Consider the following 22,830-nt stretch of genomic DNA (forward strand, 5'->3'; position numbering starts at 1 on the left):
ATATATCCTCCTACTTAAAGTGGAATTGCAGACATGGAACACAACACTTTAATCCAGTATTGTACCCATTAAAATGATTAAAGGTATTTTAAATACAACTAGTAAAGTTGCCTTAGGCCCCGTTCCCACTGCGCGATATGCAAATCGCGCGTTTGTCGCACGATTTGCATATTGCGCGACATCGCGAGATTTGCAGCGCGATATCGCATTCAAGCTTGCATTGAGCAAGCTTGAATTGCGGCTAAATCCGCTCCAAAAAGGGTCCTGCTGTAGCGACACACGACCCGCGACAGCAGGACCCTTTGCCCCATTGAAATGCATTGGAGCGCGATATCGCGCAGTAATTTGCCGCGGTATCGCGGGAATTACCGTGCGATAAATCGCTCAATGTGAACGGGGTTTTAATGTGTCTTTATTTTAGCCCCCTGTTTGGAGGCCAGCACTGTAAGTTTATAAGGGCTCTATTGCTTGGTTCAATGCTGTAAGTTAAATATTGTGGATATACTTACAAAAGGAAGGAGCACACGGATGACTTCATCCACCTGCTCTTTTATTGTCCAGTACATGGTCTGGAGCAGGAAATCTTCACCCATAAGTGTGTATTAAGCATTTGCCCATTGATAGAGTGAAAATACTTACATTTCTATTGAACCCCTTTTTTTAAGAGAACCTTCTAAACAAACTATGAACAACATAGTAAAAAATATTTAAATATAAGCCAGGACAGTTTTTCTTTGTATTAGTGCATGTATATCTCTATATACTGTATGTGCACACACATGTGTTTGGAATAAGTTTATTTATACCTACCAGTGTGGAATTGTAAATGGTACAAATGATGCATGCCTCATGACTTCATTGATAAATGCTTCTGTGTAATGCAAAGCTTTTCTATCGTCAAATCTTGGTGATCTGCTGATTCCAATATTTTCATCTGTAGAAAAAATAGGTACACAGATGAATAGTAGAAAGTCCAAGAGTTATGATCAGTACGGTTGTGATGTAGAAGCTGAGATAACTAATATGTATTAACAAATATGCAGCGCCAATCTTGTGAATGTGCCTAACTAAGTAATAACTAAATGACATGTGTACCACTATTGGTCCATCGACCTGTATTCCAACCGTGATGAGTGATGAATGAAAATAAACGATCAGCATGTATAGGTCACTATACAGTTTCAAAATTATCTAGTGTCCAAAATATATCCGCCAAACATATAAAAAACAGTGTATAGCTCTAAATATAAGTGAAACAGTGCAAAAATAAGTGACTGAGTTACGTACTCGTATATACACCTGTGTATCTGTGATTCAATAATCCTGGGCAGTGTACCCTGCAATATCCTGTTTAAATATTACTATTAGTGTTAAAACACAGTGAATAGTCCATATAGTCCTATAACATTCCTGGTGCAACAAAATTTATCGCAATCCGTGCGTTGATGTGGGCGATCCTATGAAACTTGCTGTGGATTTAGGCGAGTGCCGTACGTCTCCCCTCAAAGTGTGCACTCACCGTGATCTGATGGCTGTAGTAAGCAGCCGAAAGCGCTTGTATAGTAACTCATGGAGCCGCAACGTCCTCACTGTGTCTTTTTCCAATCAGTGTCCAGCAGGCGGCGTGTCATTCTTCAGATTCCTGATGGGGCAATGAGTTTTGACTTTCAAGAAAGGTCACTCCAGCGCAGCCACAGATTGTGTCTCCAGCTTAGGAAGAGCAGTATCTGCTAGAAGAATGAACAAAAGGATTGTAAATGATGTGTGCCTCTTCTCCTTTATCTGGGTGTGCTTCTTCGGAATCCAGCATAGGGGAAGCAGCAATTGCTGCTATAGAGACACCACCCCACACAGTAATATCATTTTCGATCCTTCGATCCTTTTGTTCATTCTTACTACAGCCATCAGATCACGGTGAGTGCACACTTTGAGGGGAGACGTACGGCACTCGCCTAAATCCCCAGCAAGTTTCATAGTATCGCCCACATCAACGCACGGATTGCGATAAATTTTGTTGCACCAGGAATGTTATAGGACTATATGGACTATTCACTGTGTTTTAACACTAATAGTAATAACAGGGCTCTTTGCCTAAGGCTCAGGTCAGACAAGCATTTCTACCTGCTATGCAGCATGGATGGTAAAGGGGGGTATGGTACCCAGATACTGCACAATGGCTCAGTGGTTAGTAATGTGACCATACAACACTGAGATTCTGGTTTCAGATTACATCAGTTGCATTACACAGTACATAAAGTAGGGCTGTTACTGATTAAAATTTTTGTGTTTGATTAATCGAAATTTTTTGTATCGATTAATTATAACGCACATACAGATCCAACTACATTGGCCTATACACATACAGCACAGCAATGAAGTAATAAAATGAACTAGGATCACACTAATCCAGCATGTTATTAATCTCACGTGCCCCACTCAATATGGCCGCCGCTTGAGTGGGGCAACTCAGAATAATAACGTGCTGGATTAGTGTGATCCTAGTTCATTTTATTACTTCATTGCTCTTCTGTATGTGTATAGGCCAATGCCTTGGAGTTTGGTCCACACTTGTGGGCACACTGACTAGCTGGGAATATTGTAGAAGAAAGGTTCGATGTCAATTGGCAGGCTGCACAGTGATGTTCCCTTTACATGTAAGTATAACCTATTTAAAAATTGATACGGCAGAACAAGTTTCTTGGGCAAACTCACCGGCCCAAGTGGCTCCTTCAGCTAACGAAGGGAATCGGGGAGGAGTCCAGTGACGTCACGGACATCAACGTCACCGGACTCCTCCCCCTTCCCTTAGTTAGCCCACGGAGCCACTTGGGGAAGCGGGAGGAGTCTGGTGACGTTGATGATCGTGACGTCACCGGATCTCCGACGGGACTCCCGGAAGCCGGCGGAGAGGTGAGTATTTGCATTAGCGATCAAAAGCAATTTAATCGATCAAAAATGTTAACGATTAATCAAGGAATTAATCGTTAATTTCCACAGCCCTAATATAAAGCATGCTTATCAATTTCAGCCTTATTAGGTAATTATTATTATACCTGTTATTAAACTTAACATGCAACTGTGCCCAGACTATAACCTTTAAATTATGCACATAGCCTTAACAAGCAGAAAATAAGCATTAAAACAGGTCATCCCTGACCTCTTTAGCCGCTTGTTATGTGAAACAATTCGTTCTCAAACATCCTCACAACAAAGACTCTGAAGTTGGGTTTCATCCATACTTACAGCAAAGAAAGACATGGTGCTTTTTTACATTAGAGGGCTAATACGATATCTGAAGGAGTGGGTACTGGTGCACATTTGCTAACCTTAGCTAGGAAAGAGGGACATTAACATAGGACACACCCCTTTTACACACCCCAATCGCATGGGTCACTGAACTAATGTGCATCAATGATTACGTAAATCCATCTTAGTGTTTAAAAATAATCCATGCAGTAACCCTAGGGGTGTAAGAAAGTTTTGTGCAATATAGCATACACTTTGGCAGTTAAATTATTAATTTATTTATACAGATTTCTACACTACAGCTAAAAGAGGCACTGTTGAGAAACTCCCTGCTGGAATGCTGCTGAGTTATTGCTGGCAGGGAGGAGCATGGGGAGCTTAGCTGCTGAGAGAAAGTGCCAGTGCTACGGCTGTAATCTCTGAGGATGAATTGATCCACAGTGCCTGCCGCTAGAGAGGTCAGTGAGGTCTTGTGATAAAGCTCATTTGCTGCTTGTTAAGAATAAGTAAATACTTGATTGTTAATTGTCTGGACACGGAATCAGTTCAATTTAAGCTCCTGAACCACCTGCTCTTATACTTAAGCTAAGTGCCCCAAATCTGACAGCAGCTGTACTTGTCATCCACTAGCTACAGTGAGAGAGTAGTACAAGCTCCAGGGTTGTAGTTTTTAAACTAAAACTGCATTAAAGTAATACAAATGTTTTACCTATTTCCTTGTGAATTTTATCTTGTATCTCAGGATACTTCAATAAGTATAGCATACACCACAGTAGTCCAGAGGATATGGTGTCAAATCCTAAAAAGGGAAAATAGTATTACAAATAATCTTATATCTTTCTTGAAGTATTAAAGTTATCCATCTCCATCGAAAGTTATAGAATTTATTAGAAAAGGCAGAACCGATCTAGAGCACTTAGGCCTTACTTGCCCACTGCCTTTATGGTCATACTTAAAAATCTGCAACTACAGTATATTACAGGACCAAAAGCCATATGTTCTGGGAATACAGCGAATAGGCACACAATTTCTATTCTATAAAATACCCTTAACAAAAATGGAAGGCTGCACCCACTTCCCTTTAAGACTCAATGGGAAGAAGATCTACATACCTCTATTTGAATGTGATGAGGTGAAAGCATAAATGCTCTCACCTGCTTCTCTCGGGATCAGGGAAAAGAGAACGGGGGCAGACCTCGCCGTTCCCCGACACGCCCTAGCGTTATATACTTCCCAGTGACCCCTTCTCTTGCCTACCACACCCTAATTTCCCTCATTCGACATCTCTCCCCTTTTTTTCCTCCTCCTGTTCTCATTTTGCTTACCCTCATCATGCCCCGTATTTCTTCTTTCTACTCCAGCTCTACATATCTCCTCCTCAAATCTTGTTCTTTATCTTCCACTTTAGGATCCGTTCCTTCTCTCTGACTTTTCAAGCTCCGAGACACATCAAGATGTGTTATACAAAATTACATTTTGACACTACACCGTATAAATCACACCTGAGCGAACTACTTGGTCTACCATCACTTTCTGAAAGTATTTCCATGTAAAGATTGGATGTGACTTGAAACCTTTACAAGCCAGTTTCCATATGTTATGTAACATGAAAACATTTACATTTGGTTACATGCTTAAATAAAATTATTAGATGCACTGAAGAATTTTGTTATGCTGTTACCAGTGTGGAATACATTTTTTTATCTCTAAGAAGGTGGCTGTTAGTTATTGTAGAACATGGTGGCTTTCATGTATGAAAGCTCGGTTCTCTGAAAAAACAAGATGGCTTTGCATCGATGGTCATCTCATGGAAAACATTTGCATAATACATGTGTATCTGCATTACAAAGCTCAGAGGACTAAGACAAGCTACTAACAAGGGTTTGTTTAATTCTCCAAACAAAACTGATCGGTAGAGTTAACTTGGCATTTCCATTATAGCCTTTTAGCCAGTATTGGGCATATTGACTAACTAACCAAAAAGTGTATGCACTTGTAAGAGGGCTATTGGAGATATTTTTTTTTCTGCATATCTGTTAAGAGATTTCAGAAGGATCTTGAGAACTTGTCTCCCTAGAGTTAGTGGTGGGATATACAGCTCAGGAAATCAGAAGAAGAGGTAAGGCATACAGTGCTTCCTAAATCTATATGTCTGCATCTGCTTATAATTTGAACCTTTCCTTTTCACCAAATGTAGCCTTTGAGTAGTAATATTACAATCATATGCTCCGTTTAACTTGCCAAATTTGCAACTGATTTACTTTAAAGTCGTGGTTTTTTTGGTTTACTTTGCCTGTTTTTTGTTTTTTTTTTATAAACCTGTGTCGTTTTCAGCATTTGTTTCTGCAAATTACAAAAACATTTTTGCACTTCAAAAGGACAAAGTACAATGAAAGCATATATTTCACCACCCTTCCTAAAAAGGCCCACTTCATCAAACAATAAAATATATTAGGGGCTGAAAATGTTAGTGCACACATTATAATTACTGAATGGACAGTGAGATGTAGTATAATATCACCTGCACCAAATATGTCATTCACAGTGATGATGATCTGTTCATCAGTTAGTTTGTGATGTTTATCCTCATTGTTTCTGTTACTGCAGAGCTGGATCAGGGCATCTGTTATATCTCTGATATTATTCTAGAAAGCAATGAGAGAAATAGTTCTATTAATACACAAAAAAGGATTTAGTTTTTAATGTCCTAATATAATCCCACAGGGATTTATGATTTGGTTAACATTTGGTTCATTTGATTTGGTTCATATTTGGTTAACATTTTGAACCATTTGCAAAACATGCACTTATAGAAGCTTTGCATGTTATGTAATATAATTAGAAAAAAATATTTTCAGTATGTGTATATCTGCAACTTTCATTAAAATAATGCTTGGTGATGCTGCAATCAAGGTCCTTGTTAAGGAACTCACTGTTTTAGGATGACAACATTATTGGTAGTGTACACTCCATTCAGGTCCCTGCACAGCAGCATGGTGCGCTGTACTGCTGTACTGTGGTGTGGTGACCTCCAGTGGCACCCAGTGCAGCGTGATGCATTTTTTTGCAGGGCAGCACATTGCACAACACACCCAAGTTGTGGTGTGAACTGGTTACATAGAAAACAACGGCTTTATATGTGTCTTAGCAGTGACCTGTACTGACCCCATGTGGTAAAACGCAGGTCACCCTTGTATATGTGAACGGCCCTGAATATTCCCTTACTAACAGATCACTAATCATCAGGGGGCAGCTCTGACAGGAAGAACCAAATATCTACTCTTCTACCAAGATGACTGCTTTTACACAGACACAGTACAGAATCTGTCTTAATTGGCCCTGTATGTATTCATGTGCGATAGGGACCTTAGGTTGTAAGCTCCTTAAGGGCAGGGACTGATGTAAATGTGTGATGTAAAGAGCTGCGTAAATTGTCTGCGCTATCTAAATACCAAAAATAAATAAACAAATAAATAAATAAGCCATGGTAAGTCAGTAATGGGGGAAAAATCAGCTGCAGGTAGGCTACAGGGAATACTGGTGACTAATCCTTTGCCATCCGCTTGTCTTTTTGGACATGGAGGTCCTCTTTCAAAAACCATTTAATTTAAAGTAGACATGTAGTTAGAAAGTAGGCAACCTCTGCCTTGGGACTAATTTAAACAGCATTGCCAGAAATCAGTAATAAAGACAGCAATAAAACTTGAGTTTAATTTTTTTTGTTTAAATCACAGGGTACTTTCAACTATCCATTATCTGCTGAAAACTGATATATGATTTTAGGTGGATGGAACCATTTCACCTATGTCCAATATGTATGACATATTAATGAAATCAGAATGTGTTGGAAAAAACAAAAAAGGTAATAGCCCCACCTTGCTTCCTTGAAAATATAAGGTAATAGCCCCACCTTCAAATATACATTATAACATTAGAAGACATTTACTAAAGGAGTATAGACAGTTCATTTAACTGTGTTTACTTTGAATAGCAAATTATGTGGAAGGAACATTATAGTGTATGTCAAGGCAAAGCGTTTGCATAGAGTGGCAAGGATTAGATTCTTTGTCAAGTTTTTATTGTATTGCCTCCTGTGTCCCTATTGATTTACCACTCTGTTTGCACTAGTGAACATTATCACAGGGACCAAAAGTTAGCGGAAATCCAAGATTTTAGAGTTGGCAAGTTAACCTCAATGAATAGTAACATAAAAATATAGTCACAAGACTAGAAGGTCACAATACTACAAGGTGATAAAATATAAGGCAAAGCTTCATAGCATTGTAACACTGATTAGGTAGCACCAGTTGCAACTGGCATCAAACAATGACATTTCCATTCACAGTAGTAAACAAGGAAAAATATTAAAACTGATTTGTTGCTGTGACTTACTGCACTTTGCAACACTTACCAAGCCTGGCACACTCCATTAGCTCAAGTAGCTGATTAGTGAAGACTGTACATACAGATCTCGCACGTGTATATTCTTTTCGGACGTATTATCAATTTTTGGAACTGTTTATATTACTGTATTACTGTTGGCGTCATACACATATTTATTTATGATTACCTAAATCCCCAGCAAGTTTCATAGTATCGCCCACATCAACGCACGGATTGCGATAAATTTTGTTGCACCAGGAATGTTATAGGACTATATGGACTATTCACTGTGTTTTAACACTAATAGTAATAACAGGGCTCTTTGCCTAAGGCTCAGGTCAGACAAGCATTTCTACCTGCTATGCAGCATGGATGGTAAAGGGGGGTATGGTACCCAGATACTGCACAATGGCTCAGTGGTTAGTAATGTGACCATACAACACTGAGATTCTGGTTTCAGATTACATCAGTTGCATTACACAGTACATAAAGTAGGGCTGTTACTGATTAAAATTTTTGTGTTTGATTAATCGAAATTTTTTGTATCGATTAATTATAACGCACATACAGATCCAACTACATTGGCCTATACACATACAGCACAGCAATGAAGTAATAAAATGAACTAGGATCACACTAATCCAGCATGTTATTAATCTCACGTGCCCCACTCAATATGGCCGCCGCTTGAGTGGGGCAACTCAGAATAATAACGTGCTGGATTAGTGTGATCCTAGTTCATTTTATTACTTCATTGCTCTTCTGTATGTGTATAGGCCAATGCCTTGGAGTTTGGTCCACACTTGTGGGCACACTGACTAGCTGGGAATATTGTAGAAGAAAGGTTCGATGTCAATTGGCAGGCTGCACAGTGATGTTCCCTTTACATGTAAGTATAACCTATTTAAAAATTGATACGGCAGAACAAGTTTCTTGGGCAAACTCACCGGCCCAAGTGGCTCCTTCAGCTAACGAAGGGAATCGGGGAGGAGTCCAGTGACGTCACGGACATCAACGTCACCGGACTCCTCCCCCTTCCCTTAGTTAGCCCACGGAGCCACTTGGGGAAGCGGGAGGAGTCTGGTGACGTTGATGATCGTGACGTCACCGGATCTCCGACGGGACTCCCGGAAGCCGGCGGAGAGGTGAGTATTTGCATTAGCGATCAAAAGCAATTTAATCGATCAAAAATGTTAACGATTAATCAAGGAATTAATCGTTAATTTCCACAGCCCTAATATAAAGCATGCTTATCAATTTCAGCCTTATTAGGTAATTATTATTATACCTGTTATTAAACTTAACATGCAACTGTGCCCAGACTATAACCTTTAAATTATGCACATAGCCTTAACAAGCAGAAAATAAGCATTAAAACAGGTCATCCCTGACCTCTTTAGCCGCTTGTTATGTGAAACAATTCGTTCTCAAACATCCTCACAACAAAGACTCTGAAGTTGGGTTTCATCCATACTTACAGCAAAGAAAGACATGGTGCTTTTTTACATTAGAGGGCTAATACGATATCTGAAGGAGTGGGTACTGGTGCACATTTGCTAACCTTAGCTAGGAAAGAGGGACATTAACATAGGACACACCCCTTTTACACACCCCAATCGCATGGGTCACTGAACTAATGTGCATCAATGATTACGTAAATCCATCTTAGTGTTTAAAAATAATCCATGCAGTAACCCTAGGGGTGTAAGAAAGTTTTGTGCAATATAGCATACACTTTGGCAGTTAAATTATTAATTTATTTATACAGATTTCTACACTACAGCTAAAAGAGGCACTGTTGAGAAACTCCCTGCTGGAATGCTGCTGAGTTATTGCTGGCAGGGAGGAGCATGGGGAGCTTAGCTGCTGAGAGAAAGTGCCAGTGCTACGGCTGTAATCTCTGAGGATGAATTGATCCACAGTGCCTGCCGCTAGAGAGGTCAGTGAGGTCTTGTGATAAAGCTCATTTGCTGCTTGTTAAGAATAAGTAAATACTTGATTGTTAATTGTCTGGACACGGAATCAGTTCAATTTAAGCTCCTGAACCACCTGCTCTTATACTTAAGCTAAGTGCCCCAAATCTGACAGCAGCTGTACTTGTCATCCACTAGCTACAGTGAGAGAGTAGTACAAGCTCCAGGGTTGTAGTTTTTAAACTAAAACTGCATTAAAGTAATACAAATGTTTTACCTATTTCCTTGTGAATTTTATCTTGTATCTCAGGATACTTCAATAAGTATAGCATACACCACAGTAGTCCAGAGGATATGGTGTCAAATCCTAAAAAGGGAAAATAGTATTACAAATAATCTTATATCTTTCTTGAAGTATTAAAGTTATCCATCTCCATCGAAAGTTATAGAATTTATTAGAAAAGGCAGAACCGATCTAGAGCACTTAGGCCTTACTTGCCCACTGCCTTTATGGTCATACTTAAAAATCTGCAACTACAGTATATTACAGGACCAAAAGCCATATGTTCTGGGAATACAGCGAATAGGCACACAATTTCTATTCTATAAAATACCCTTAACAAAAATGGAAGGCTGCACCCACTTCCCTTTAAGACTCAATGGGAAGAAGATCTACATACCTCTATTTGAATGTGATGAGGTGAAAGCATAAATGCTCTCACCTGCTTCTCTCGGGATCAGGGAAAAGAGAACGGGGGCAGACCTCGCCGTTCCCCGACACGCCCTAGCGTTATATACTTCCCAGTGACCCCTTCTCTTGCCTACCACACCCTAATTTCCCTCATTCGACATCTCTCCCCTTTTTTTCCTCCTCCTGTTCTCATTTTGCTTACCCTCATCATGCCCCGTATTTCTTCTTTCTACTCCAGCTCTACATATCTCCTCCTCAAATCTTGTTCTTTATCTTCCACTTTAGGATCCGTTCCTTCTCTCTGACTTTTCAAGCTCCGAGACACATCAAGATGTGTTATACAAAATTACATTTTGACACTACACCGTATAAATCACACCTGAGCGAACTACTTGGTCTACCATCACTTTCTGAAAGTATTTCCATGTAAAGATTGGATGTGACTTGAAACCTTTACAAGCCAGTTTCCATATGTTATGTAACATGAAAACATTTACATTTGGTTACATGCTTAAATAAAATTATTAGATGCACTGAAGAATTTTGTTATGCTGTTACCAGTGTGGAATACATTTTTTTATCTCTAAGAAGGTGGCTGTTAGTTATTGTAGAACATGGTGGCTTTCATGTATGAAAGCTCGGTTCTCTGAAAAAACAAGATGGCTTTGCATCGATGGTCATCTCATGGAAAACATTTGCATAATACATGTGTATCTGCATTACAAAGCTCAGAGGACTAAGACAAGCTACTAACAAGGGTTTGTTTAATTCTCCAAACAAAACTGATCGGTAGAGTTAACTTGGCATTTCCATTATAGCCTTTTAGCCAGTATTGGGCATATTGACTAACTAACCAAAAAGTGTATGCACTTGTAAGAGGGCTATTGGAGATATTTTTTTTTCTGCATATCTGTTAAGAGATTTCAGAAGGATCTTGAGAACTTGTCTCCCTAGAGTTAGTGGTGGGATATACAGCTCAGGAAATCAGAAGAAGAGGTAAGGCATACAGTGCTTCCTAAATCTATATGTCTGCATCTGCTTATAATTTGAACCTTTCCTTTTCACCAAATGTAGCCTTTGAGTAGTAATATTACAATCATATGCTCCGTTTAACTTGCCAAATTTGCAACTGATTTACTTTAAAGTCGTGGTTTTTTTGGTTTACTTTGCCTGTTTTTTGTTTTTTTTTTATAAACCTGTGTCGTTTTCAGCATTTGTTTCTGCAAATTACAAAAACATTTTTGCACTTCAAAAGGACAAAGTACAATGAAAGCATATATTTCACCACCCTTCCTAAAAAGGCCCACTTCATCAAACAATAAAATATATTAGGGGCTGAAAATGTTAGTGCACACATTATAATTACTGAATGGACAGTGAGATGTAGTATAATATCACCTGCACCAAATATGTCATTCACAGTGATGATGATCTGTTCATCAGTTAGTTTGTGATGTTTATCCTCATTGTTTCTGTTACTGCAGAGCTGGATCAGGGCATCTGTTATATCTCTGATATTATTCTAGAAAGCAATGAGAGAAATAGTTCTATTAATACACAAAAAAGGATTTAGTTTTTAATGTCCTAATATAATCCCACAGGGATTTATGATTTGGTTAACATTTGGTTCATTTGATTTGGTTCATATTTGGTTAACATTTTGAACCATTTGCAAAACATGCACTTATAGAAGCTTTGCATGTTATGTAATATAATTAGAAAAAAATATTTTCAGTATGTGTATATCTGCAACTTTCATTAAAATAATGCTTGGTGATGCTGCAATCAAGGTCCTTGTTAAGGAACTCACTGTTTTAGGATGACAACATTATTGGTAGTGTACACTCCATTCAGGTCCCTGCACAGCAGCATGGTGCGCTGTACTGCTGTACTGTGGTGTGGTGACCTCCAGTGGCACCCAGTGCAGCGTGATGCATTTTTTTGCAGGGCAGCACATTGCACAACACACCCAAGTTGTGGTGTGAACTGGTTACATAGAAAACAACGGCTTTATATGTGTCTTAGCAGTGACCTGTACTGACCCCATGTGGTAAAACGCAGGTCACCCTTGTATATGTGAACGGCCCTGAATATTCCCTTACTAACAGATCACTAATCATCAGGGGGCAGCTCTGACAGGAAGAACCAAATATCTACTCTTCTACCAAGATGACTGCTTTTACACAGACACAGTACAGAATCTGTCTTAATTGGCCCTGTATGTATTCATGTGCGATAGGGACCTTAGGTTGTAAGCTCCTTAAGGGCAGGGACTGATGTAAATGTGTGATGTAAAGAGCTGCGTAAATTGTCTGCGCTATCTAAATACCAAAAATAAATAAACAAATAAATAAATAAGCCATGGTAAGTCAGTAATGGGGGAAAAATCAGCTGCAGGTAGGCTACAGGGAATACTGGTGACTAATCCTTTGCCATCCGCTTGTCTTTTTGGACATGGAGGTCCTCTTTCAAAAACCATTTAATTTAAAGTAGACATGTAGTTAGAAAGTAGGCAACCTCTGCCTTGGGACTAATTTAAACAGCATTGCCAGAAATCAGTAATAAAGACAGCAATAAAACTTGAGTTTAATTTTTTTTGTTTAAATCACAGGGTACTTTCAACTATCCATTATCTGCTGAAAACTGATATATGATTTTAGGTGGATGGAACCATTTCACCTATGTCCAATATGTATGACATATTAATGAAATCAGAATGTGTTGGAAAAAACAAAAAAGGTAATAGCCCCACCTTGCTTCCTTGAAAATATAAGGTAATAGCCCCACCTTCAAATATACATTATAACATTAGAAGACATTTACTAAAGGAGTATAGACAGTTCATTTAACTGTGTTTACTTTGAATAGCAAATTATGTGGAAGGAACATTATAGTGTATGTCAAGGCAAAGCGTTTGCATAGAGTGGCAAGGATTAGATTCTTTGTCAAGTTTTTATTGTATTGCCTCCTGTGTCCCTATTGATTTACCACTCTGTTTGCACTAGTGAACATTATCACAGGGACCAAAAGTTAGCGGAAATCCAAGATTTTAGAGTTGGCAAGTTAACCTCAATGAATAGTAACATAAAAATATAGTCACAAGACTAGAAGGTCACAATACTACAAGGTGATAAAATATAAGGCAAAGCTTCATAGCATTGTAACACTGATTAGGTAGCACCAGTTGCAACTGGCATCAAACAATGACATTTCCATTCACAGTAGTAAACAAGGAAAAATATTAAAACTGATTTGTTGCTGTGACTTACTGCACTTTGCAACACTTACCAAGCCTGGCACACTCCATTAGCTCAAGTAGCTGATTAGTGAAGACTGTACATACAGATCTCGCACGTGTATATTCTTTTCGGACGTATTATCAATTTTTGGAACTGTTTATATTACTGTATTACTGTTGGCGTCATACACATATTTATTTATGATTGCCACATTGGAGGGATTTTCACTATTTTTCAGATATTTATGAGATTTATTTACAGGGATATTCACAGAGCTGCCAAAGGCAGCCGAGTGAATAACTGAGCCAAAGTGAACAGAGCCGAACGACGGGTATTACTCCGGCTCAGTATGGCTGATTTCAACCGTACATCGGTACAAGTGCAGAGGGACTTCGACTCAGCCGGTCCAACATCTGGATCAGCTGAGACGAAGCTCCGGTAGCTGATTCGCTGCTGTTCACCCCTATTCTCATAGGGGCCGAACGGCAGTGAGTGAATAGCCGAATGCCGCAGGGCGGCATTCAGCTAGGTTATTTTGCACGGTACCTTCGTGGTACAGAGCAGAATATAAAATAAGTGAAAGAGATTATGGGGCCCCCTTGGGCTTAACATATATAAAATCCACCCAATGCATTATTACAAGGGGTGGGCAAATTTCATTCATCTAGCTGTGGTAAAACTATAAATCCCATCATGCATCTGGCTGTGGGCGTCATGTATATGCAAAAGTATTGCAATGCATCATGGGTCTTGGAGCTCCACCACAGTTACAGAGCCAGAGTTTGCCCACCCCTGAAGATCCTCTACAATTTAGGAATGATCGCTGTACAAATCAACGCACAGCAAGCCTCAGTCCAAAACCAACGTACGGCAAACCTCAGACCAGAACCAACACACTGCAAACCTCAGACCAAAACCAACACACTGCAAACCTTAGACAAGAACCAACGCACTACAAATCTCAGGCTAGAACCAACACACTGCAAACCTCAGATCAGAACTAACGCACTGCAAACCTCAGACCAGAACTAACGCACTGCAAACTTCAGACTAGAACTAACGCACTGCAAACCTCAGATCAGAACTAACGCACTGCAGACCTCAGATCAGAACCAACGCACGGCAGACCTCAGATCAGAACCAATGCACGGCAGAACTCAAAACAGAACCAACGCACGGCAGACTTCAGACCAGAACCAACGCACGGCAGACCTCAGAACAGAACCAACGCACGGCAGACCTCAGAACAGAGCCAACGCATGGCAGACCTCACACACACAACACACACATAACACATAAGGGCATACATGTCCTCACTCACACTGGGCATGCATGTCCATGCGGCGTGCACGCCTGTAAACAGCCGATCCCGGGAGGGACAGGGGCTGCATGTGGCTGCATGCAGCAGCCTGTTCTTCTCTATGGGAGGACACAGTTGTACATCATACGGACACCCGGACTTCACATCTATGCGGGTACGGGGGCTCCGCACTTGGACGCAGAAAGGGTCCATCAGACACGGATGACACCGTACAGCCGCGTCTTCCCATAGAGGAGAACAGGCTGCTGCGCGCAATCACACGTGTGTGATGTGCTCCCAGTGTGAATGAGGCCTAATACACACACACAACACTTAATACGCATACACACACAACACATAATACACACACAGCACACACACAATACACATACAGTACACACAATACACATGCAATACACACAGAATACACACGCAATACAGTACACACAATACACACGCAATACAGTACACACAATGCAGGACACGCACACACAGCATTACTATGCAGCCCGCTCATAGTTCAAGAAGCCAGGGGAGGAAGAGAGGAGAAGGCTGAGACAGGGAGAAGAATCCCCCCTTCCCCCTCGCCACGCTGCTCCAGGCCGGAATGTAAAGTGTATAGGAGAAAGTGTGAGTGCAGGAGAACTCCTCATACCTGCTGACAGCTTGCCTCCTCCGTCCTCCAGTTGTCTCACTCCTGGCTGAATCTCTGCCCGACCTTCTAGGCCCCCCTTCCCCAGTGCCCTCAGGTGCCCTGGCAATGCCTGCAGAGGGAGAGGGGTATCATCCACCCTGGCTGAATGATATTATATGCCCCCCTAGTATCGGCGCTGACAGGATGTGTGGAGGCAGACTCCCCTAGCCCGTGCTGCGTTCGGTCCCCGCTCACTTGATGGGGCCCGCCTAGTACAGGGCAGCTGCCTGTACACCCCTATCGGCAGGCCTGGTCACTGGCCCCAGGGCCGGCCTTAGGCCTTTTGGCGCCCTGTGCGAGAAAGCTTTACAGCGCCCCTCAGTGACCACACCCCTCGGTGACCACACCCCACAGTGGCCACACCCTAACTCCGCACATGTCTAATAATATGTGCGTGTGTGGGGGGCAGGGGGGGCAGTTTTCACTTTTTAAAAATAATTGTTTAAATTTTTTTTTCATATTTTTTTATTTTATTATTATTTATTTGTTTTGTACTGTTGGGGGGTCTTCGGGGAAATATTAGGGGTCCAAACAGACCCCTGACATTTCCCTTTTAAAATAGGAAAGAAATTGAGGACACCAAATCCTCAATTTCTTTTTCTGCAGCCTCAGCACTCAATGAATGGGAAGCACTCAGTACAGAGGCTTCCCATTCATTCAGACACAGTACATATTTATCTATCATCAATCAGCTGTTTCTGAATGGGGAGGAGCCTCTGTAGTGAGTGCTTCTCCCCATTGAGGAAATCTTGAATGAACAGGCTGTGATGTAAATCACAGCCTGTTCATTCATAACTGGGGACACATAGTACTATGTGTCCCCAGTTATTTACAAACACTGGAGTGATCAGACGATCGCTCCAGTGTTTGGCCTTCTCACACGGAGAACCGGTAAATATCATTGATATTTACCGATCCCTGGCTCTGCCACGCACAGAGCCGCTGTCATCCTGAAACTGACAGGATGACAGCGGCTCCGATCTCCTACCCGCTCGGCCATCCTGACAGCTGCGGGCGCGGCTTCTCTCCAGACAAGCTGTGTCGGTCGCACGGTGCCCTTGTTGTCATGGCGACCTTTGCGGCCGCACAGCTCGCACACCCCTAAGGTTGGCCCTCATGGGCCCCATGCTGGTCGCGGGCCCTCGGGCCGTGCCCGACTCCCCGATGGGTCAGTCTGCCCCTGGGTCGAAGAATTAATTTTTAAATGATCAAAAATAGGAAAATGTAAAAAAATATATAAAGATATTTAAGGAAGGAAAACGAAAAAAAATTATAACAAAAAACAATTGGGCAGTGCTGGGCAGCTTTAGCAGTGACAGCTAGCTCCAGCTAACTGTTTCCTATTGGCCGGAAACCTGCTAGAGTCTTTTAGCAGGTCCCGGCCAATGAATAACAACTGGGCAGAGCTGGCAGTGACGTCACGGCCGGCTCATTCCAGTTGTTATTGTTTAATAACAGATCAGCGCCCCCGGGTCAATTGAGGACGCTGATCTGTCATTACAACATTACAGCTGTCATTTGCAGGACGAACGGTCGACTGAACCAAACCAAAGAGAGCCGAAGCATCAGCTGAAGCTATGCTGTATCTTTCTGCTCATTAGTGAATAACCCCTTAGTGTCTGGAGTCTATGTACATTGGGCTTATTAGGGGAAGAGTGACATAATTTTTAGATAGATTTATCTACACCTCTACACCAGGTGACCCCTTCTTCTGGCAGCTTGACATGTTTTAAATATAGAATCCCTTTCCTATCCATTGTATGGTTTGATTACAGATCTTAAAAAAAACATTACATGCAAATATTATAACATTGGATATGTCACTTAAAACAAAAACTAAACTATGGTGAAAGAGTTCAACGAAGATGAGGAAGAACTGAATTCGTTTATTTCCTGCATTTGGCCCACGTAACTTGAATAGGGGCTAATTTAGGATGAGTAACAACAAGTGTTCTGCCCTCAGGCATGGGACTTTTGACTTATCGACCTGCCATCTCAAAATCAGCCACATTTCCTTTACAACAGAGCACACTGTTCTTCTATGGTAAGTTCACAGCAACCTCTAGCTCTAGAAGAAAGGAAGAAGTGCATTCTGGGAACTCAGCCTCCATTTTGGAGAAGAGAATCTGATGCCATCCTAAGCGCATGTATGGAGTAAACACCCAGATTCCCCTTACGGCAGCATCACTGGTAGGGACGGACTTGTTTCTCTGAATATTTGTGAGCTATCACTCTATTTACATATATCATGTATTGATTTTGTGTTTTCATGTTCTTTTTTTACCAGTTTCACCCCAACCTGTTTTGTTCATAAAGCTTTAAAGGTTAAGTACACCTTTTGCAAAAATTAGAGAAATGCATATTTGATAATAAAAAAATATGCATTTCTTTCATTTTTGCATTTAAGCCTGGGAAGCATTGCAATGGTGATCACTCGATCACAGCTGCAAAGCTTAGGCTTCTGCACATTTTCCTACAGGCAGAGCTCTGTACTGAGATATGGAGTTTCAGATAGGAGAGATGGAGAAGGGCAGCTGGACAGGAATAAGGACAGCTCTACCGCATCTAACCAGAGGGAGGATGGCTGGATGCTGTATGAGGTGATTTAATGCAGTTTGAAGTCCAGCCGTCCTCATTCCCGTCCAGCTCTGCCTGTATGAGATTGTGCTGAAGCCTGAGCTCTGCAGCCCTGATCGAGTGATCAGCGTTGCAGTACTTCCCAGGCTTAAATGCAAAAATGAAAGAAATGGATTTTGTTTTTATATTATCAAATATGCATTTCTTTAATTTTTGCAAAAGGTGAACTTAGCCTTTAAGATTTAATCCAGTCTGGCTTATTGCAGAATAAAAGGGTTTAGCTGCATGTCGAGCTATACAGGCCACAGGGTAACGTGTGGCAGGGACAGAACAACAAGAAAACATGAATCGTGTAGGAATAGGAATTGTTATTTGGTAATGTTAAGAGTTTCATTAGTAGAGTGATAAAGTCAACAGAAAAATGTAAAACACATTTTAAACTAACAATGAGAATTATTTATGCCCCCTTACCTCATCATGTGACTCATAGTGATCTTGTACAGATTTAGCAATGAAATCATTCAAAGCTCCTATGAATTTCTTCAGTTCATTTAAGGCGGAGGATGGCAAATATTTGAAAACTGGGATAAAATCTGCTAGAAGTCCAGCCCCTGACAATCTTTGGAGGTCATCATTGAGTTCGATGATTTGGAGAAACTCTTTGTCATGATGGTTATATCTCTTACCAAAACACAAAGCACACACAACATTAGCAACGGTAATTGTTACAAGGGGGAGAGGGTTGAAACTTCCCTGCTTTTTTGACAGTTGAGTCATGCTGTTAACAAGCTCTGATGCTTCAGCAGAAATATATTCTTCAAGGCGACAAGAGCAGTTTGATGAACTGGCCTCTTCTTTTGAAAAAGACCTTAAAGCATTTTTCATTATCTTCTTATGTATTTTCCAGGCCTCACTGTACTTCTCTGAAAAAGTCATACTTTGTCCGTTGGCCAGCAGGGAAAAAGAATAGAATTTTGGCCTGTCTGCAAAATGCTCTCCTTGTTTACCAAGAACCTTTCTCACTGTGTCAGAGCCACTTACAACAACAACAGGCATCATGCCCAATTTGATGAGGAAGACATCTCCATATATTTTCCTCATCTCAGTAAGAGATATATGAGCTTGATCTCCAAGCTGAAAGAAGTTGCCTATAATAGGCAGTGACCATGGGCCTGGCAAGGCAAGTGCTCTCCTTTTGTGTGACCACAGTACTAGCAAAACAGTTGTTAAGGAAATTAGAACCAGAGTCAATTCAAATGAAAAGGGGTCTCCAAGTAGGTTCTTCAAAGCTGTAAAGAAATGAAACTCAGTATTTTATTACTTCCCATACAGTTTGTATTGCTAAAGAATCAGATTTTGGTCACTTTTTGGAGGAAGCATCCAATCATCATTATTCCCCTCTCCCTCAGTAAGCATACACTCCAATGCTTGGCACAGTCCATAATCACAGATATCCCACTAAAAATATATATAAGCTTTTAACAATTTGTCTTGTTTATTACCTTATTGTGCTCACAAGATAAAAGGAATATAATACGTATCTGAATAATATAATGTGTTCATCTCTTTTATTGGGGCTTGCTCAGAGGAGAAAGAGAAAGTGCACTCAATAAGCTTTCTTACATGATTACTATGACTACCAAGAGTAATGATACACAGCTACAAGCACACATAGTACACACATTCATTCTTCTCACATAAAAGTACTATAAGAATACAAATAAAAAAAGACTTACAAAATGATAACATTTATTTTAATATCAACAAAATCTAAAAGGAGTATGCATATATTATATTCAATTCCTCTCTTCCTGAATTTTTAATAACATAACCTTATTTTGTCCCCTTTTAATGTTTCAGTTCAAGCCCATTGCAGGAGTGCATTCTCGTGGGATTTCAAGCTCCCGGCTCTGCTGGGAGGCACAGTGATGTCACCTGTGTCTCACGGACGCTCTGCATGCTGGGGCCAAGATAAGCATTTTTTTATTATTCTTTTGGTTGAACGGCTTGTTTACTTTTTAAAGATTAAGGATAGGAATGTTGTGTTTGTTGAACACCATGCAAGCTTACTCATAATTTATACTGCATAATGAATGATTGCTATAATGAACAGGTAGATGGCGCCATCACACAGTAAAAAAAAAAAAAGCCGGAATCTTCTCTGGCATACCTTTCTTATGAAAGAGCTATTTTCTGTATTCTCAAAGGAGAGAAGGCATCACAAGCCAACTTGTGTCACCTGCTTTTCTTTGTCAATAAAAAAAATAATTATTTTATAGCAAAGGTGTGCTGATGAAGATTGATGTTTTTAGTTCAGCCATTCTCAACCAGGGTTCTGTGGGACCTTAGGGTCCCCCCAGAGGTTTCTAGGGGCTCCTCTAAACTTTGACTGTTTGTGTTCTCAATTAATAGTGCCTGCATAGTTTCAGAGCCAATGCCATTTGGCAGAGCCAGACACAGTGTGACATTTTGACCACCGCTGTAATGGGTCATTCTTCCTACTGCCCACCAATACAAATGTAATTTTTTACACTGACACCCAATGAATTGGTTTTAGCAGGGGTTCCTAATGACCTGAAAATATTTGAAGGGTTCTTCTGGTGTAAAAAGGTTGAGAAAGGCAGTTTTAGACAAATGTACAATATATTATGTGTCCCAGGGGTGTGGACGTTTTTTTTAAAAAACTACTTGTCCAAGGACTAAAGCGGGGGCCCGATCTACTTGTCCCTTATGACAATCTACTTGTTCTGATACAAAAAAATTATTTTAACCAAAACCGTATTTAGCAGTGCTGAGAAGCGCTTCTCATTGGTCAGCGCTGTCAGGTGATCGCGCTGACCAACGAGTGCTTGCAATTTGCGCGCGAAATTCAGAATACATGGCACAGGTACAGATAGTACACCCGTACTAGCAGATGTGAAGGACCGTTCGCTGACAGTTAAGTACAGCAGAGAAGGAGAGGAGGCCAGTTTTGTGCGGGTAATTCCATTTTCCCAAATTACTTGGGAAAGTGAATTTACCCTTTAGGGCTGGTGTAGACTTGGGCGATCATGTGCGGTTGCAAAAATTTACATTTTTAATTTTTATTATTTTTGGCAGTTTTTTTTCACTTACCTTTATTGCTATCACACAGGGGATAACAAGCCTCTATGTGATAGCATATGGAGGTGACAGGTTCTGTTTATTGACCCTTTCACCTCCAAAACAAGAGTTCTAGCACAATTCTGTGAGTACTCGCAAGGAGAAGAACAGAGAGTGGACGTTCTCCACTCTGCTCCCCACTCTCTCTAACCTGAACTAGTTTGCCGTGGTCCTGAGTCCCCCAGAAGAGTGGGGGACCCCGAAGACCACGGTGGTAAGGCAGAAATAGGGCGGTGACAGAGGCAGCGGCTGGGGACACAGGCGGAGGGCAGAGAGGCAGCAGCCAGAGAGAGAGAGGGGAGGGGGAGTGGAGTGAGTGAGGGGAGGGGGGGTGAGAATCAGGCTGCTTACAAGTAATCTTGAGCAGCTGTACAGCCGCTCAAGATCTCTTGTACAAAACAGCTCCCACGCTACATTTAGCCGTGCTGCTTGCCCAAAGTGCATGTCCTGGGCGTCGGACGATAAGAATTCCACACCCCTGATGCCCTGAACTTATGTTCCTAAAGCTGTTCTTATTCCCCTACCATTCAGCTGGGAAGGGATTAATGCATAATTCTAATTTAATCAGTGGTAAGAGGCATTTTGACCAGTATTTGCTTGCGGCTTGAAGAAAAAAAATTAAGAAACGCAAAACTGCAAATAAACAACATGTTAAATATCATTTGTGTGCTGTGCTGGTGTGTGTTGTGATACAATGATGCAGGTGTACATTTATCCACAACACAGTGTATCAACACAGTGTATCACAATGCATGGCAATGCATCACAATGCTTTGCCATGCGCTGCCACACAGCTGAATTAATGTTATTTCGAAAAGAAAAAAACAGTGCATGTGCAACAGCGCATGTGCATGGCGTACACCACAATAAGGTGCACACTTTTGCATGTGTATAATGTGTGTGTGTGTGGGTAGGGGAGGGGGGTTGTGTTTTACTTATTTATGTTTTACTTTTGGGGGGCTTTGCTAAAATATCAGGGGTCTAAACAGACCCCTGACATTTCCCTTTTGAAATAGAAAAAGAAGTTGAGGACACAGAGTCCTCAATCTCTTTTTCTGCAGCCTCTGTTCTGAATTAATGGAAAGCACTCAGTACAAAGGCTTGGTATTCATTCAAAAACTGGACATAGTAAATATTTACTATTAACCAGTTATGAATGGGTAGAAGCCTCTGTAGTGAGTGCTTCTACCCATTCAGAAACTCATGAATGAACAGGAAGTGATGTAAAGCACTTCCTGTTCATTCATAACTGGGGACACATGGTACTACGTGTTCCCAGTTGTTTACAAACACTGATCCTCTCACCCTCCATCCTGACCCGCTCAGCCACGCACAGATCACAGAGCCACTGGCCATCCTGAATCTGACAGACGGCGGCTCTGCTCTCCTCACTGCTCCGCCATCCAAAATTACATTGCTCCCTCCTCCGCCCCCCCCCCCCTCCGCAAGCCTCAGCACTGTATTTTTCCTCAGATCACGCTGCCTAAGCCCATACAGGTGGGAAGAGCAGAGGGGATCCAGCATGGAGTGGCTCTGGGTGGGGAGGAGAGAGAAGAAGAAGCTGACAGATGCTGGGGGCCTGGGGGGGGGGGGGGGGGGGGCCCCGGGAACGAGCGGCGGCTGGCCGCAATTCAGGATGGCCGAGC

At 41.3% G+C, this 22,830-nt stretch overlaps 1 protein-coding gene across 1 annotated transcript in view; it reads right to left on the reverse strand.

Annotated features, from left to right (window-relative positions):
- The window catches only part of LOC108791706 (cytochrome P450 1A1-like), a 37,224-nt gene that overhangs the window by 3,465 nt on the left and 10,929 nt on the right, over positions 1 to 22,830 (reverse strand). Inside the window, exons 3-6 of the mRNA XM_018562264.1 lie at positions 18,515 to 19,254; positions 11,632 to 11,755; positions 9,820 to 9,909; positions 811 to 934 (exon numbers count right to left, since the gene is read on the reverse strand). Coding sequence (XP_018417766.1) covers positions 811 to 934; positions 9,820 to 9,909; positions 11,632 to 11,755; positions 18,515 to 19,254 — 1,078 coding nt within the window. The remainder of the gene's footprint in view (positions 1 to 810; positions 935 to 9,819; positions 9,910 to 11,631; positions 11,756 to 18,514; positions 19,255 to 22,830) is intronic.

Source organism: Nanorana parkeri, unplaced genomic scaffold (genome assembly GCF_000935625.1).
Source record: "Nanorana parkeri isolate BGI_ZX_2015 unplaced genomic scaffold, ASM93562v1 scaffold569, whole genome shotgun sequence".
In the NCBI taxonomy this organism is placed as follows: Eukaryota; Metazoa; Chordata; class Amphibia; order Anura; family Dicroglossidae; genus Nanorana; species Nanorana parkeri.